We start from the raw sequence: 16,129 nt of genomic DNA, 5'->3' as shown, positions 1-16,129 counted from the left end.
TCTCGATTGGGTTCAGGTCCGGTGACTGTGGAGGCCAGGTCATCTGGCGCAGCACCCCATCACTCTCCTTCTTGGTCAAATAGCCCTTGATGCCTTCAGTGTGACTCTACAATTTACATAGTCATGAAAATAAAGAAAACTCTTTGAATGAGAAGGTGTGTCCAAACTTTTGGTCTGTACTGTATATATATATATTAGTTATATGTATCTGTGTGCATGTGCGCATGTATATTAACATCAGTTTATATTTATATATATATATATATATATATATATATATATATATATATATATATATATATATAAATATAATTTTTTTTTTGGTTTTAGTTGGAAATTGGAAATTGGAATCAAAAGTATTATGACTCAGGATCTCAGACTATTCAAATTATGTAAAAAAAATTCCAGTGAATTGTTCTCCAGAAAGAGTGTCTCTAATATCACCTCTTATTAATTAGCAGTAGCAAATCATGATTCACATTTGGCTTTTAAAAGAAGGGCCCTTCAGCATGTCCAGTTCCATCTTTCGGTTTTAAGAGGTCAACATGGAGAGAAAACTGTGCTTGTCAAACATTTTCCTTAGATCTATGAACAACTATCATAAATAATGATTCCAAAAAAATATTACTATGCAGCTAAAACCAAATATAATTTTATTTTTGTTTCATTTCCCCTTTGGACACACGTCATAACTGATAAAGCTAAATGATATGTCTCTTTTGTTTTTTTGTTTTTTAGTTTGCATGTGGCAGAGAGGAGGACGAACAGAGCTCGGGTAGGGTCCTTAAACACAGCTGCACTGCTCATCGCCTGATCCTGAATGGCTTCAGGCTACAAGACCAAATCCACATGGAGGCCTGGAGCCCACTGAGAGGGCCAGGGGAGCCATCTCCCGACACACCGCACCCGCACACGTCCTCCATCATCCCCGTCCCACATGACAGGTCAGTTCTGATAGTCGTCGCCAAACTCATCCCATCACTGATATAGTAGTTCTATTAATGCATAAGCATTCAGTGTCTGTTGTATGCAAATACTCTACCAGTCAAAAGTTTGAGCACTTTTACGAAGTCTCATCTCATTCCCAGATTGCGAAGTTAGTACATAACTTCATACTTTCAAAACTTTTAGGTTATTTAGTAGTTGTGATGACTTTTCTATTATTTCAGAAAGTGCAGTCGGAAATTGGAAGATAAAACAATTTCATTTTCTGCAGAGGGAAATTGATTTTTAACAATAACTCGTAAAGCTTTTTGAGACAGACCTACTGTTGATTGATGGTATATGCTTTTGTTGAAGCCATTCGTTTGCATTATTTCAACTTATGTTTATAATAATTGTATTTTACAGCTGAATTTGTGGTGAAAAACTACATTACCCATGATGCTGTACCACCAATCAGAGAGTCTTGACCCACAGATTGTGCCAAAAAAAAGCTCTGCAGGGAAAAGCTATACTGTCAATACACCTGAAGAGTAGTATATTGTATATATAAGCACATTTGCAATAGACTTAAAATACATTTTCTTTTGGTATAATCAACAACCTTTAAATTAATAGTTTTCCAATAGTTTCTCCATTTTTAAATCGATTGTTATTCGCAGTACTTCATGGGACTGTAGTTCTTTCCTTTACTAAAGCTGTTAAGTACAGTCTTGTACCTTTATCTTTTTGTTTGATTTTCGAATAGATTTTTGCTTCGGATGTAAGTTTGAAATGCTGTGTTTTACCTTTGGTTCTTGGCTTATAATGCTTTAACGAAGACTGAAAAAGTCCACCAATGCATTAATGAGTAAGTGTGTCCAAATGTTTGAATGGCTGTATAGTTTGTTAAAGTTATTCATATGCAGTAGAGTAAGTTAATCTGTGTTGAATTCTTGCAAACCAGGCCTGAGGGAAACATTAAAGGCATGCCTTAAAAAAGTCATAGATCTCACTGGAACTCCCACTGATTTGATTGTCAAGATTTTTTCTAGGTTTAATGGCTCATTCTGTTTAAAAGTTGAATGAAGTGTTGCTTGATCAGACATGTTTTAATCTGTTCATTGGTTAAACTGTGATTCGGCTCGCTTGCATTCAACTGCTTACAAGCCTTTTTGGTGAACTGCATCAATTTAAAGGGGACACAACACACACAGTTTCTGCCAATCTCATGTTAATTTTGAGTAATATTGCATCTTCATATCTCAGAAGAGTCTTTAGTTTTATCAGATTTATAAAAGAAAGATAACAGTTTTACGATTCTCTCAGACAACAGCTGAGCTCCTGGAGGCGTGCCGGGGGCGGAGCTAAAGAGCTGTGCACATCCAGCGTCGAATTGGGCCTGGTTTATAAAACATTTGTCACTGAAGTGATGGGAACAAACAAACACACTTGCGAAGCTTCAGTGTTCACGTTACGCTTTGTTCTTTGGGAAGCTGAAAAGGTTATCTTTCCCTTAAAACCAAAAACACGCTTCTTTGGAGACATTCTTCTCGAGCAAGTCCTGTGCAGTGCTTCTGATGACTGCTGAAACCCAAATCAAGCACGCTAATGGGCTGCTCTTGCCTTCGATCTGGTTTATGTGTGCCACTCTTCCAGGACAAGACCCATAAAAGGAATTCCACCTTTCATGACATCATAAAGGGCCATGCTCGAAAAAAAACTTACTCAAACCCATACTTGTACTTGGCACAGAAAGACTCATATGTCCAACTCGTTTTTTTAAACTATGGCCATATTTCGCACGAGAATCCAACTCTTTAACAGTGTAAGTAACTCAGAATGCATGAAATAGCATTAGACCCTCCCTTTAAGTTCCTAAAACATTCTTAGAACAGAAGTTACATTGAGTGTCTGGCAGCCAGTGGCTTTTTCACCTCTGCCGTGACCCTCAGCATACCACAGGCTGATAGTAATAATGTAATGGCACAGGATGGCTTGGAGGAGACAGACAGGCTGCTTGGTCAGCGCTCAGCCTCTGTTTATGCAACCTTCCTTTTTGGCGTTTTTATGAGGAATGTCTGATCAGATGTAGCATTCTGTCTCTGTCTTTTTTTGCTGTTTATCTGTCCTCATGTGAGTAAAAAAGAAGAGAGTAAAGCAAACAAGTTTTGGATTTTGGGTGAACTGTGCTGTTCAAGGACACATTACCATTCCAGACCAGGTTGATTATTAAATGAGACTGAATCGTAGGGCTGAAAGTTGTTTAGGAGACATGTAATCCATTTTTGGATGTGAACCATAATCAGCAGTGGTAAATGTCAGTTTCGAACCAATGTGTGTGTTTGTGGGATGTTTTTCATAGTATGAATTGACAATGTATTTGTGTGTGTTTAACTCAATGTGCGGATACAGCAAGTTCAGGCAAATTTCTTTGACTTTATTTACAATAAGGCTTTTACAATGCTCACCGAATTTATGACTTGAATTTATGACTCAGTAGATGTTGGTATAAGGTTTTTCCCAAATCGCACACTTATGCACTATTCTATGTTGTTTTGTATCATAAATAGTGCGAGTAGTGCGTTCACACTGAACATTTCAAAAAGAAAAAGTGCACTTTAAATACACAGATGATGCATGTAAATAACTGAAAAAATGAAGTGTGTAATGTTGGACACTTCATGCACCAGCTGTCACAGCTTTAATGATGAAGCGAAGTAATCCATTTTTATAATTCAAACTCTACATGGTTGAATAGTTATTGCATAAGTACAAAGTGTATAAGTGCATAGCGTATATTGCATCAATTTGGATGCAGCTATAGTTGTTTCCGAGCAAGCTACCTGAACACACCCCCTGTCTGCCATTGGTTAGCTAAAGAGACAGCCCCGCCCCAAACGTGTGCCATTGGTTAAGCTGTTACTATGTCAGGCTTGTCGAGATAATTAAACAAACAGAGCAGTGTTAAGCACCACAAACTCTGCGTATTAAACTAGTTACCTTTTAATTTACATTTCTGATTTTTAAAAATTTGTCTAAAGGGATTTATTGCGCCACTCTGTCAGTAAAAAAAGTATTGTAGCAATAACTCTGAAGCTACAGTTGTTGCTTCGTGTTTCTTTCTACATTATCAATGTGGACTAGATTTTAATTTTAAATGATAACCTGGATCTCATGCTCCCTAAGGGTTTGTAAATTTATGCAAAACTCTCAGATATGAAGGCAAATGGGTTTTCTCTACACTGCAGTCACTGTTTGTCAGATAAATCCAACACAAGCTTTGCCTGTCGTATTTTATGACCCCTCCATGAGTCTTTTATTCACCTGCGGCGCTCTGTCTCTGCTGTACATCTGTCACATTGCTGTCTTTTATGTGTGTTTAAATGTGCCTGGCATGTATCTTAGGGTTTTATGGTCCAAAGCTAGACAGAAATAAATTACTCGTCATAAATGTACACTTTTAGTTATCATTATAATATGCATATTAATATTAAATGTTAGTTCATTGTCTACAATGGTTTTAATCAAGCAAAAAAAAAAAAGAAAAAAAAAAGAAGAAGATCAAAAAGAAGTAACAAATGCCACTTATCTAACAATATCATGCATTAATAAAAATAATGATAAATACTTTTGCTTTTAAAATTATGCAAAATACTACAGCAGTAGTAGAGCCAGCTATTTCTTTTTCAAATATGAGGAAATTTGCCCATTAATGTAATTAACTGTAATACATGCTTTTTCATTTTTGGCCATTGAATTAAATCTCTGTTAGTTACACACAGTTTTAAACTGGCTATATTGTATTGTACACAAAGTGCAGTCAGTATGCATTGTGCTCATGTTGAGGTATTTCTATTGAGTACAGGAACTGCAACACCTTTTTGCAAACGTGATGCCATCTAGACTAGTACTTGGAGAATCAGACATTGTTAACGTGAAGCACTGCCACTATTCTCGGTCATAGAGGCAAGATTGCATTTGAATTGAGTGGGAGAAATTATGCCTGGGGGCCCTCACTATTCATTTCTGGGGCATTATTGATTCATACATTACTGTATGTGACACACTAAGCTAATACTTCAGTAATTTAGTGTGTTTGCACTCACATGTGTTCAGAAGTTAAGGACTGGTGGTGACCATACACTTCTTGAGTAGCTCTACACACATTAGTCTTTCATTGACATGCCTAGGCTTGCCTGACAAATCTGAAAAAAGTCACTGCTTTTCACTGTGGCTAATGGGTCACACTGGCAGCATGTCAACTTTTGAATCTATTCTTCTCTTGTCAGCGTTTATCTAAAGTAAACCGAGAGACAAAAGCCAAGGTGGAAGTCCAACAGATTGAAACCCTGGCTTTTTGAACTTGTCTTGTATCTTCTTGTGCGAGCCTTTAGGGCCTTTAACATCGCAGGAACCTTTTCATAGTACCAGAACTAATTGTTGAACTACCCACTTTAGGTTGTTTTCGTACCGAAGTAACTAGGTGCGATTTTAGTACCGGACTGTCTTTTTCGAGAACCAAATTAGCTCCTACTCTGGAGCAGGGTCTAACCAGCATGACTGGTGCTACCTGTGACGTAAGTAGACATTGATTGGCCAAATGTGTTTGAAAATGTTCTCAACCAACACTATTTAAAACGCTGTGTAACATACTGTAAACATTGTGTCAACTTATTTCGCAAGTATGATGAACAGCGATGAATATACGGACACTCAAATTGTCGTCGGAGATTCTTAATCCTCCTTTTCATTCTTTCAATCACTTTAAGTATACGTTGATATTCCATGTACATTATTATGAAACCCCTCGAGACACAACAAAAACACAGCTCCGATCACAGTGTCCTCCATCCTCCTGTTGTTAACGTTATTCTTCTTTCTTCGTTAATGTTGTTGAACGCTGCGCACAAATTATGTTGCTGTCGACCGGTTTACGTCACTTCCTAGTACACACTGTCAGTGCGAATGCAACTCTTTAAGTGGTACTTGGAAATATGGTGCGTTCAAGGTAGGGATGCACCTTTTGACTGACCATAAATCGGAACCGGCCGGTTTTTACTTAAAATACGCGATCTGCAATCGGCCGTTTTTTGTCTTTTTTTCGGCCGATTTTTCCGGAAGTGCGCCCGTGTGCACATACTACATTGTAATCATTCGCTATGTCATTTGTGTGGAAGGATTTCGAAATCTGTGCGCAGGACACGAGCAGCCGTTCAGTGCTGGAAATGCAGAGCTTTATGTCTGAGGCACAGATAGCAGGAAGCGAACAGCCGTTGGTGTACTGGCGCACAAATAAGAGTCCCTTTTCTGCTCGCACTAAAGCTGCGCGAGCGTAAACTGTACCGTTCCACGCCCTGAACACGATGTTCAGATCAACTTCTCATGTGTTGGATGAGAAACGAAACAAACTAAACTGTGACAAAACTGATTTTTTATTTATTTTTTTATTTTTATTTTTTGTAAATTAGAACTTGCATACATGTTTGAAAAGCCAGAAGTAAACGTCAGTTCTGCATTAGGATGGTTATTTGTATTTTACCTTAAAATTACATAGACTTAATTTGATTTAAAAATCACCTACTGTAGCACACTGAAAAAAAGTTACAAATTAAAAAATAATTTTTTTTAGGGTAATGATTCACATCTATTTTTTTTTAATTGAGACAATAAGTTATTTATTTTTCACTGGCTCAAGTAAAAAAATATAGATTTGAATCATTACCCTAATTTAATGTATTTTTTTAATTGGATGAATGAAACACTTTGCATCTTTGTTTTATTCGCACCAACATTATTTGATTTTAACATTGTGGAATAGTGTATTTATATAGCATACTTATTTAGTCTCACTTGTAAAGACCTTTTTTTATTTTAAAACAAAATTTAAAAACTAAAACAAATACTGAATGCTGATTAAGATACATCTTATTGAATGTGTGTTGATTTTGTTGTTTGGATTATAGAACTATACAGTTATTGTCTTTAATTTCACTTGGTTACAGTTAATGTTTTCATTTAAGGCCAGTTCTATGTAGTTTCAACCCAATTAAAAAACAAAAGCTAAATGCTGATGTCTACCATCTATGTTTGTACTGAATGCAGGCTACTTACTGTGCAGTTACTGCCGTTAATTTCAGATGGTTACAGTTATTGTTTAGCCAGAAGCCAGTTTGGCCTATTAAATACCAAATAAACATCTTGTTAAAGCACACTTTCCTTCTTTCTTGTTTGTTGGTTAAAAAAAAAAAACGGAAATCGATATCGGAATCGGCTAATTTGGTTGTAAAAAATCGGTATCGGAATCGGCCATGAAAAATCATGATCGTGCACCCCTAGTTCAAGGCATGTTGGATACATCGTATTTACGAGTTAAATGCACATGAACGCCATCACAAAGTTGTAATTATGAGTGGGAAACTCCAAATTTTATTTAAGCTCAGAGTTTCCGAGTTGGGGGCGTGTCAATGAGAAACATGACAGAATCGATGGCTCGATGGATGCAACATCTGCTGTTGACGGTCATTTTTTTAGTTGAAACTGATAGACAGGATTGCAATATAACAATTGATAAGTTTGTATGTTATACAGATTAAAGTGGCTTCATATATTATTTTTAAAAAATTAAAACGCAAAACACACCTGATGCAATTCTTGCTTTCATTTCTATGAGCAGAGTTAACAAACCCTGTTGTATTTTCTTGTAATTTATTAAAAGAAGGTACACCGCCATCTTGTGCTGACTAAACTGACTTGAACGCATCCGACGTTATGTTTACGACTTGCGAACTCATATGTACGAACTTCCCAGGAGGACTTGAACGCAGCAATAGTTCACGCAAAATCATCCCAGTAATTTAGTCCTGTACGGTGTGAAAGGCCCCTTTGAAATAAACTCCAAGATAAAGGTGAAGTCAGCAAATTGAGGTTTCATATGAACAAGTCCAGTCATGTGGTCATCTCGATCTTATGTCATTCAGAAAGACCAATGCTTCATGGACTCCCTGTGCATCTGTTATGGCATAATTCCTTTACAGCAGAAGAAACTAATACTTTGCATATTGTCTGTCCTCTATCAGTCATAGGCCCAAGTCATAGTTGATTGAAAATATAGTGTGATGCTGCTATACGTTTTATTGTGGTTTTTAAAGTATAATAAACTGCAAATGTTTGTCATCAGTATTGTAGAAAAAAATCCAGTATATTCCATAACATTCTTGTAAAATCCCATAAAATCCCCTGTATAATCCCCTCAAAATGCAATGCAACTTTAATCAGAAGTAATGTCAGATATATTTTTCCTTACTTATTAATTATTGGATTGAACCGCAATTTTTTTATATATAAAATTGGATACAAAAGATGCTAAACTAAAACATTTCTGAGGTGATAGACTGGATGCATGTGACAACAATATTGTATACTGTTACACGTATGAATATTTTTTCAGAAAACATTTTTATATATACTAGCATTCAAAAGTTTGAGATGTCTTTAAAATCATTAATATTAAGCAAAGGTGCATAAAATGGATCAAAACATTTATAATGTTCTGTATTCTTAAAATATTTGAATACACAGGGTGTTACGCATTCTCAGACTGAAGACTATAGACGAAAGACTGTAACATTGTGCAGTTGTGGTTTTTTAGACATGAACTACAATAATTACTTTCTTTATAATCAGTCAAACTAATAGCCGAGTTAAACTGACTTGCAGTGTTTACAGAAGAGGTCACAGCATCTGTATTTCCAGCTTACTGACTTTCTCACTCTGAAACCTCTCATCGGGTCATGACCTCTGCTCTCAAAATCTATGGCGTCCAAGGCCCCCTCGTATAAGAGCCACAGGAATGACTCGTGTTCATGTCAAACAGCCCATATCTCACGTCTGGCCAGCCAGCCAGCAAGCCGTTAATATGAAGCAAACCAAAGTGAGTGGGAGGCATTCTTTTCTCCATCTATCACTCACCTGCAGCGTTCCTTTGGCTTGCCCAAGCACACAGAGCTTAAGGTGAAACTGTGAGCGCTTGAGAACGACAGACGCCCTTGTGCCTCAATTTGATACGTTTGCTGTAATTAACTTCTGTTATGACTCGTTGTGTCGATATGATCAGAAGCTGCAACAGATAACAGTGCAAGTCGGCGTGCTCATCATGGCTCATGTTCTGGAGCAGAGGATGAGTGTCTATGAAACTGAAGAGAGGAACCAAAACTTCCAGATGATATTTGAGGGGACGCGCTTCAGATGCTTGCAGTTAAATTGGCTGCTTTGTTCCGCATATGGAAAAGAGAAACAGAAGATTGAGGACTCGACATATTTTTAGTTCTTTCCCTTTGACATGATCTTATGAAGGGTTTTTTTAGTACTGAGAAAATACCACATTTAGGTCTTGTTTGAAGTCAGTTTGAATCAAATCAGCGGTTTTTACTTTTTTTTGCATTTTATCTTTGTAATCTTTATTAAAAATACATAACTTGATCTTTCCTTAACCTCTGACATCATCAGGCCCCTCTATGGCTATGTGATAATGTTAAACAACCACCAAATAGCTAGGAATTCGGTCTACTTATCATTGAATCAGGAAAAAATAAAAGTTAAGTTATATTATTATATACTGTATTTTACAGTTAGTAGCACAATTTAACAGCTATAGGAAAGTTCCTGAAGGACCCAAGAGAATGTGATATGTGGCACTTATTCAGAAAATTCAGAAAATCGTTTTAGTTCACCATCAATACTCTACAACATGGAAATTGTCTAAACCTTAGTTCCTGTCTAAGTAAGATAGGGATCAAAACAAGCCCTTTTTATTCTAAAGTAAAATAATAAATATTTGTTCAACAAAAGTGATTTATTTAATGGCCTCATTGCATGAATGCACCACACACACACACACACACACACAAGTCTTTTAGCTTAATAACCGCTGGACCATCTGAAAAATCCCTATTATTCTGTTACGTTGGATCGCCCGGTTTGTTTTTATATAATAGTGGATACTTACATAATAAATGATGCCTGAGGGAATCGCTCAGTGCTTTTAAGGCAGTGTTTTTTGGTGCTGAATTTACCAAAAGCAGCTTTGAAGCTTTCATGATCCAACAAGAGGCAGTGGCCACAATTGTGAAATTTCGGGCAGACATAAATTCAGCACCAGACGCCGGCTCTGACTCCAGACATCAGCATGGTACGTCCAGCGCACACGGACAGCAAACATGCAAGAAAAAACAACATAACCAACAATATATATATTTTTTTATACCAGACCTGAACTCTTGTTGAGAAATGCTGGTTGTGGACTTGTTGTTTGTCTGTAGGGAAAAGAAGAGCCAGTTAATCAAATATTTTACTTGCTGTACTGCTTCGAGCTATGTTGTATACTTTCTTGTTTATAGTTTTAATTTGCTATTTTGCTCATATTTTACTGATATTTATCCTTATGAAATGAGTCTATTATGTGCATGTGGATAACTTTACAGATTTTACCACTCCCTGCCCAGCTGTAAATTGTCATTGCATGATGATTCTTGGCATTTGAGTTGTTGATGGCTTCAATAGAAATGCAGGAACCAGAGAAAAGAACCATTGAGGCCCTTTCTCTTCTTTACCATTCACACACCCACATCTTACAGAATCAGAAGAATTCTCAACTTTTTCTTGGGAATAAAGGGCAGCCTACTCTGACTTCTAAAGACAGCTAGATCTCTCCTTTTTTTTCTCTCAATTCTCCCTTTTACAGATGAATCTGTCATGCTTCCAACAGCCTCTCCAAAACCTCGAGAGCGTCATAAAGAACCCGGCCGATTTGAGTTTGGTTTTCCATGACGCTCAGGAAATCATGTGCTCTTTGATGTGCTTAGTCTTGGGCAAATATTGTAGAAAATTGATTATATCTTAGTATTTTTATGCTTTATCCTCAACTCTGTCTTTGCTGCAGTGACCCAGTGGCCTCTGCTCTTTGCTCCGGGTCATGGCACCAGATCCAGCTCTAAATCCCCACAATATGAGAGCCCCATTCCAGGATCAAGTCTGCTTTGCGTTGTCTTAGACCGCTCTCATTCATTAAAACCCACACACTTGCACAAAGATTACTTTGATCCTTGTAAAATTATTTATGCTTTCAAAAATAATTTTTAACAGTAAGCCAATATAAATCAGGGAAACAAACTGACATAATCTTACTGCATTTATTTTAGGTGTCGCTCCATTTTCTGCTCTCTTATGGTTTCAGATCTACACTGTAATGGTTTCTGCATGATCAATGCCCAAAGTTAATTCAGGATTGAGTTTTATCTTGAGTAGGCCTAATAGTTGACATGAACTTTGTTCCAATGGTTATTCTGCTTTGTTTTTTACTAACAAAGTGTTTCGACTTGTACTGAAGCTGGAATATTCCTTCATGTTGTTTCTGGTAGTATTGAATGCTCATTGTTACGATAACTCAGCACTGACCCCCTCACCTTTAAAACTGTGGTCCTTTGTCGAGTTTGGAACAAGTCAGAGTGGTTTTACTGGTTTCCACTTCCACTGTTTGCTTTATCTCCTGCCTGTGCCCATTTGCTCTAAACATTCGGCTGCTGTCTTGTGATCCCGGCAAACTACATTATGCACACAAACACTCTTAAATACACTCTCTAGCTCTCTGCTGAGTTCCTAGAAAACGTTAGCGGTATTTACAGCCACACCCAGAGTGGTGGATTTAGAGAAGCTGAGTCGCGGCCATCTCGCCTGAACCACAGGGTCCAAAAAAAAACCTGAAGCAAAACTAGACTACACTGCTGCGTGACTTGCACCCCAGGGCCTTGGATTGAGGGTCAAGGTCTGTGTAGGTGGACCAAACCATGAATGAACTACTTGAAATCATCTAGTGTTGACTAAAACCTACAAGCTCACTTGTGGATTGGCCACTTAATTTTTTTGGCCTCTATTCCATTATCACGTAACCACATCACAAGACCATTTCATTCCAACATGGCATGAATTAGTGTCACAGCTAACTTCACATCTGTGTGATATTGTGAAATTACACTGTGCAAGGACTGAAGAAACACATCTATGCTGCAAATTTGATTAAATTAGCATGGTTTCTCTGAACTGTTGATTCAGCACTGTGATATCTGATTTGCTGCAGTAAAATGGGGATTACATTGGGTGAGAGAGCAGTCTGGATTTACATTAGGCAGTGAGCAATAATCATTGACCCAACTCCAGAAGATTGATTTATGGGCCAAGCACAACCATGGTCAGATCCAATCAGATCATCTCTGAACTTAAGATGTCAAAAGTACTGGTACTTTGGTGCTAATTGTAGAATACCAGTAATAGTATCACCTGACTTTGGTACACTGGGGAAAAAAATGGTGTAGGATTTACTTGAAATTCATTCAGGAATTGCTGTTAATGCAAGAAATAATTACAAAGAAAAGTAACAGATTGAATTAAACATGGAATTTAGTAGAAAGACAGAATTTTCTTTTAATATATACTTCAATAATCTTTGTTTTATTTGCAGTTTTTTTTTTTACAAAAGCCACTGTTTTTAAGCTCCCATGAGTACTTGCTTGCATGTGAGAGCTGCTGTGTGCATGAACGGTTAAATGCACTTCTCGGTCGAAATGCTTGTCTTGGCAGGATATTAATGTAAACACAGCCAGTTATGTCATAAGTGAATGTAATCAGATGGTCCATTTTATTTATATAACACTTTATGCAATAACTTCAAAGCTGCTTTGGTCTTTCAGTTTCGGATATCAGTAGTTTCATATTTTAAAAGTTTAATCTCTTCTAGAATGTAATGAGCTATTTGAATGGTTAAGTTTTAATTGGCTTTATTACATAATAATGCATCATACTGTATAATAATAATATTAGTTTGATATGTTTTGTACATTGCATGTACTGTAGCTTTTCATTGGGGAAAAAGTCCCCAGATTCTGGAATGTAAAGATCGTAATAATAAAAGAAGAAGCTTTAGAAGCCTAACTTCACTGTTATATGAATCCCTCAATACTGTACAGTCAGTCAAAATTCAAAGAGAAGTTTATCGCTCCAGCCATACTGGCACTATACATAACATAACCTTCATAAACACAAAACTTCTGTTCATTATATAAAATCCATTCATACAATGCACTGCAGCCTCATATGACTTCTAGATTGCAAGAAGTATTATGTGCTTTTCTTCAGTTTGTTTCAGAGTAGTGAGTAAAACGGCTTAATGTTCCCTTTTCTCTTGCTCGTGTACTCTTGAATAAAATGAATGAATGAGATCTTAGTGCAAAATCCACAAAAATCCACATGGATGCCTGTTGGTTTAACTGCTAGTATTTAAAGCAATAATTTTCTGCAGTGAACTGAATCCAAACGAACAATTGGCAGAAAAGCTTAGCATTTGTGTGCATAGAAAAGCCCTTCATGTTGATGTTTTTAGAGCTCATATTCAGTGCAGAGCTGTATTTACCATGAGTATAGTTCAGCATAATTGTGTAGTCCAAGGAAGGAAGGGATATATTGAGGGAAGGGAAGTGAAAGAAAGAGAGAGAATGAGAAAAGTCTGCATATTACATGTAGCTTGAAATAAAAAAGAATTTAAAATATCCCTCTGGAGAAACCAAGCATTGGTTCTCAGGCCTGCTGCCACAGGTATCTGAAGTTTTAAGGCCCCTTTTTATTTTTATGTCATTTTTAAATAGATGTTCAGGGTGAGGTTATTCTTTTTTGACCATTTGATTCACACACGGCTGTGAATTCACCACCAAGGTGTGTATCTCAAATGAACAGTTCACGCTGTTCAACACACCTCTGCACAACAATAAGAAACTCCATTGGTTATACTGCAAAAAAAGACTAAAATATTAAACAACATAAATGTAGTTTACAGTTTTAATATTATTATATATTAAGGGTTGGGGGAAATCATTAAGGCATAGCATAGCAATATTGTGCCTGGAAGAATTGTATACAGACAAGGATGCCAACTATTGATGTTATATCAGGCACTGAATTTCAGCATGGGATATTGAGTGTTACACATAATTGTATTAATTCATGCAAGCTCAGTGCATGTAATACAGGAAAACAGATTAAATCAATAATCTGAAATCTTTCTGTCAGACTGTAGCTCATCTGTCTCTCTCTCTCTGCGCGGTCTGTAAAGGAAGCACATTCTCACATTTATCTGATCTTGGATCAATCGGAGAAACCTAAATAAACAAAGTGCTCCATAAATAGTGTCACCTTTGTCTTCCTCGGGGTGTTTGTAAAGTTGTTCTTATTAAAACAAAGACATTGAAATGCTTGCGCAAACATTCAAGGAAAGGGATGGAGATGGATATGATCTGAGAGGAACAGACTGAGAACTTCATCCCATTAGATAAAACCGATATAAACAATGTTTTACTTTGGTGACATTTGTATTTGAATATGTTATTGCAATGCACAGCATTTAAATATTTAAAGACCCCCTATGGTAAAAAAAATCTAGTTTTTAACATTCTTGACATGTTTGTCTGGTGTTTTTAATATATACTTAAAGGCAAACCATGTGCAGATTCATCAGTCAGCACCATCACTGAGCATTTTCTCCTTAAAATAGCAATGTAGACAGTCCCAAAAATGCAGCGTAGAACCACCTGTTTCCTACCGTCACAATAATCAGTCGCATCTACTTGCAGGGCGGGGGGCTTTTCATGCCTGGTCAAAGGTTTCTATTTATAACGTGGTTTTGCAGCATTGAGTAATGTAGCCAATATTAGTCATATCTGCCGATTTCATCAATGCAAGGGCTAGTGATGTAACGATTCACTCAACTCACGATTCGGTTCAAGATTTTGATTTCACAATTCGATTCGATACACCATTTGTTTTTATTTTTTAACTAAATGATATTCAAATTATGAATTAAATGTGTCCTTCTGTTGTTGCTTGGACAAAACACTGTACGTTTCTTTGTGATATTGAAATATAACTAATACTATACTAATATAGCACTTGCATATTATTGCTCTTTTGTTGGTTTTGATTGCTTCTTCTGTCCTCTTCTGTAAGTCACTTTGGATAAAAGCGTCTGCTAAATGACGGAAATTAAATATAATGTAAATTGCATGTTAATCATGATCCAAACAAAGATTTTGCATACATGCAACATTAGCATTTCTTTAATTTTAATTAGATGGTATAATTTCAAAATGTTGAAGCAAAAACTTAATGATTTGACTTCAGTTTTGTGAAACTATACAATTTTTACCATACTAATATCTGGATGAACCTTCAGCGGACGAGCTGAATGAGACACAGATTCACTCTCTGCCAGCAGGTGGCGCTTAAAGCGTTTCCTTGGTTTCTGCTGTAAACGAAGCAGCGCTGGACTTTTGAATTTAAATTTGCATTATACAGAGGTAAGATGAAAATAAAAAATACCAATAAAAATACTTTTCTAAAGACAGTTAGTTCCCCGCAGACATCCATTCATATAAACTTCTACCTCTAATTGAATCGCGATTTGTTTAGCATCTCAACCGATTTGAATCGTCAAATATGTGAACCGATTTTCAGCCGGCTCGCAGTTAATTGTTAAATCCTTAGCAATGGCCAATCAGAGGTGTTTAAGTTGGTCAGAATCCACTCAATCGCTCAAAACGCAGAATCCTTTCATTATAACAAAGTGTAGGCGGGAAATATATAAGAGATTAATTGTGCAGTGTAGAGTTTCATTGATTATAACGGAACTTTATGAGATCGCGATCAACTAAGAAGAGTGACAGCTTTTCAGTGATTATAAAGAAAGCGCTTTTCAAAAGCTTTTTAGGCTCTCTCTCTCTTTCTCTTTTCTCTCTCTCTCTCTCTCTCTCTCTCTCTCTCTTCTCTATATATATATATATATATATATAAATATATATATATTCCATTCAGAATTTGAATAAATCCACTCACAGATTCACTCTTTCAAAACCATCATCCAATAGTGCCACTTGCCATTGTGTCTTATTTACTTCAGTTAACTAAGTGAAAGTGGAGCAGGTCTGAGCTGCTGTGGAATAAATTTAAATTAAATAAATTTATAAATAGGATTAGATAACATTTTCATGGATCTGCGTATACTAAATCAAGTAAGGGTGTAGAGTTACATTCAAGACATTTTAAGACATAAAGAATTCATGTTCGTGGGGAAAAAAAGGTTTGATTTGATCATTTTAATTATCAAAAA

General features: G+C 36.5%; 1 protein-coding gene across 2 annotated transcripts in view; it reads left to right on the top strand.

Annotated features, from left to right (window-relative positions):
• LOC113092993 (zinc finger protein 704-like) overlaps positions 1 to 16,129 on the top strand; it is a 54,403-nt gene that overhangs the window by 6,156 nt on the left and 32,118 nt on the right. For both annotated transcript variants that reach the window (XM_026258807.1, XM_026258806.1), the window contains exon 2: positions 739 to 944. In XM_026258807.1, coding sequence (XP_026114592.1) covers positions 739 to 944 — 206 coding nt within the window. The remainder of the gene's footprint in view (positions 1 to 738; positions 945 to 16,129) is intronic.

The sequence above is a fragment of the Carassius auratus genome, unplaced genomic scaffold (genome assembly GCF_003368295.1).
Source record: "Carassius auratus strain Wakin unplaced genomic scaffold, ASM336829v1 scaf_tig00214826, whole genome shotgun sequence".
Lineage (NCBI taxonomy): Eukaryota > Metazoa > Chordata > Actinopteri > Cypriniformes > Cyprinidae > Carassius > Carassius auratus.
Note: the sequence above shows the minus strand (reverse complement) of the source record. Positions and strands in the feature narration are given on the sequence as shown.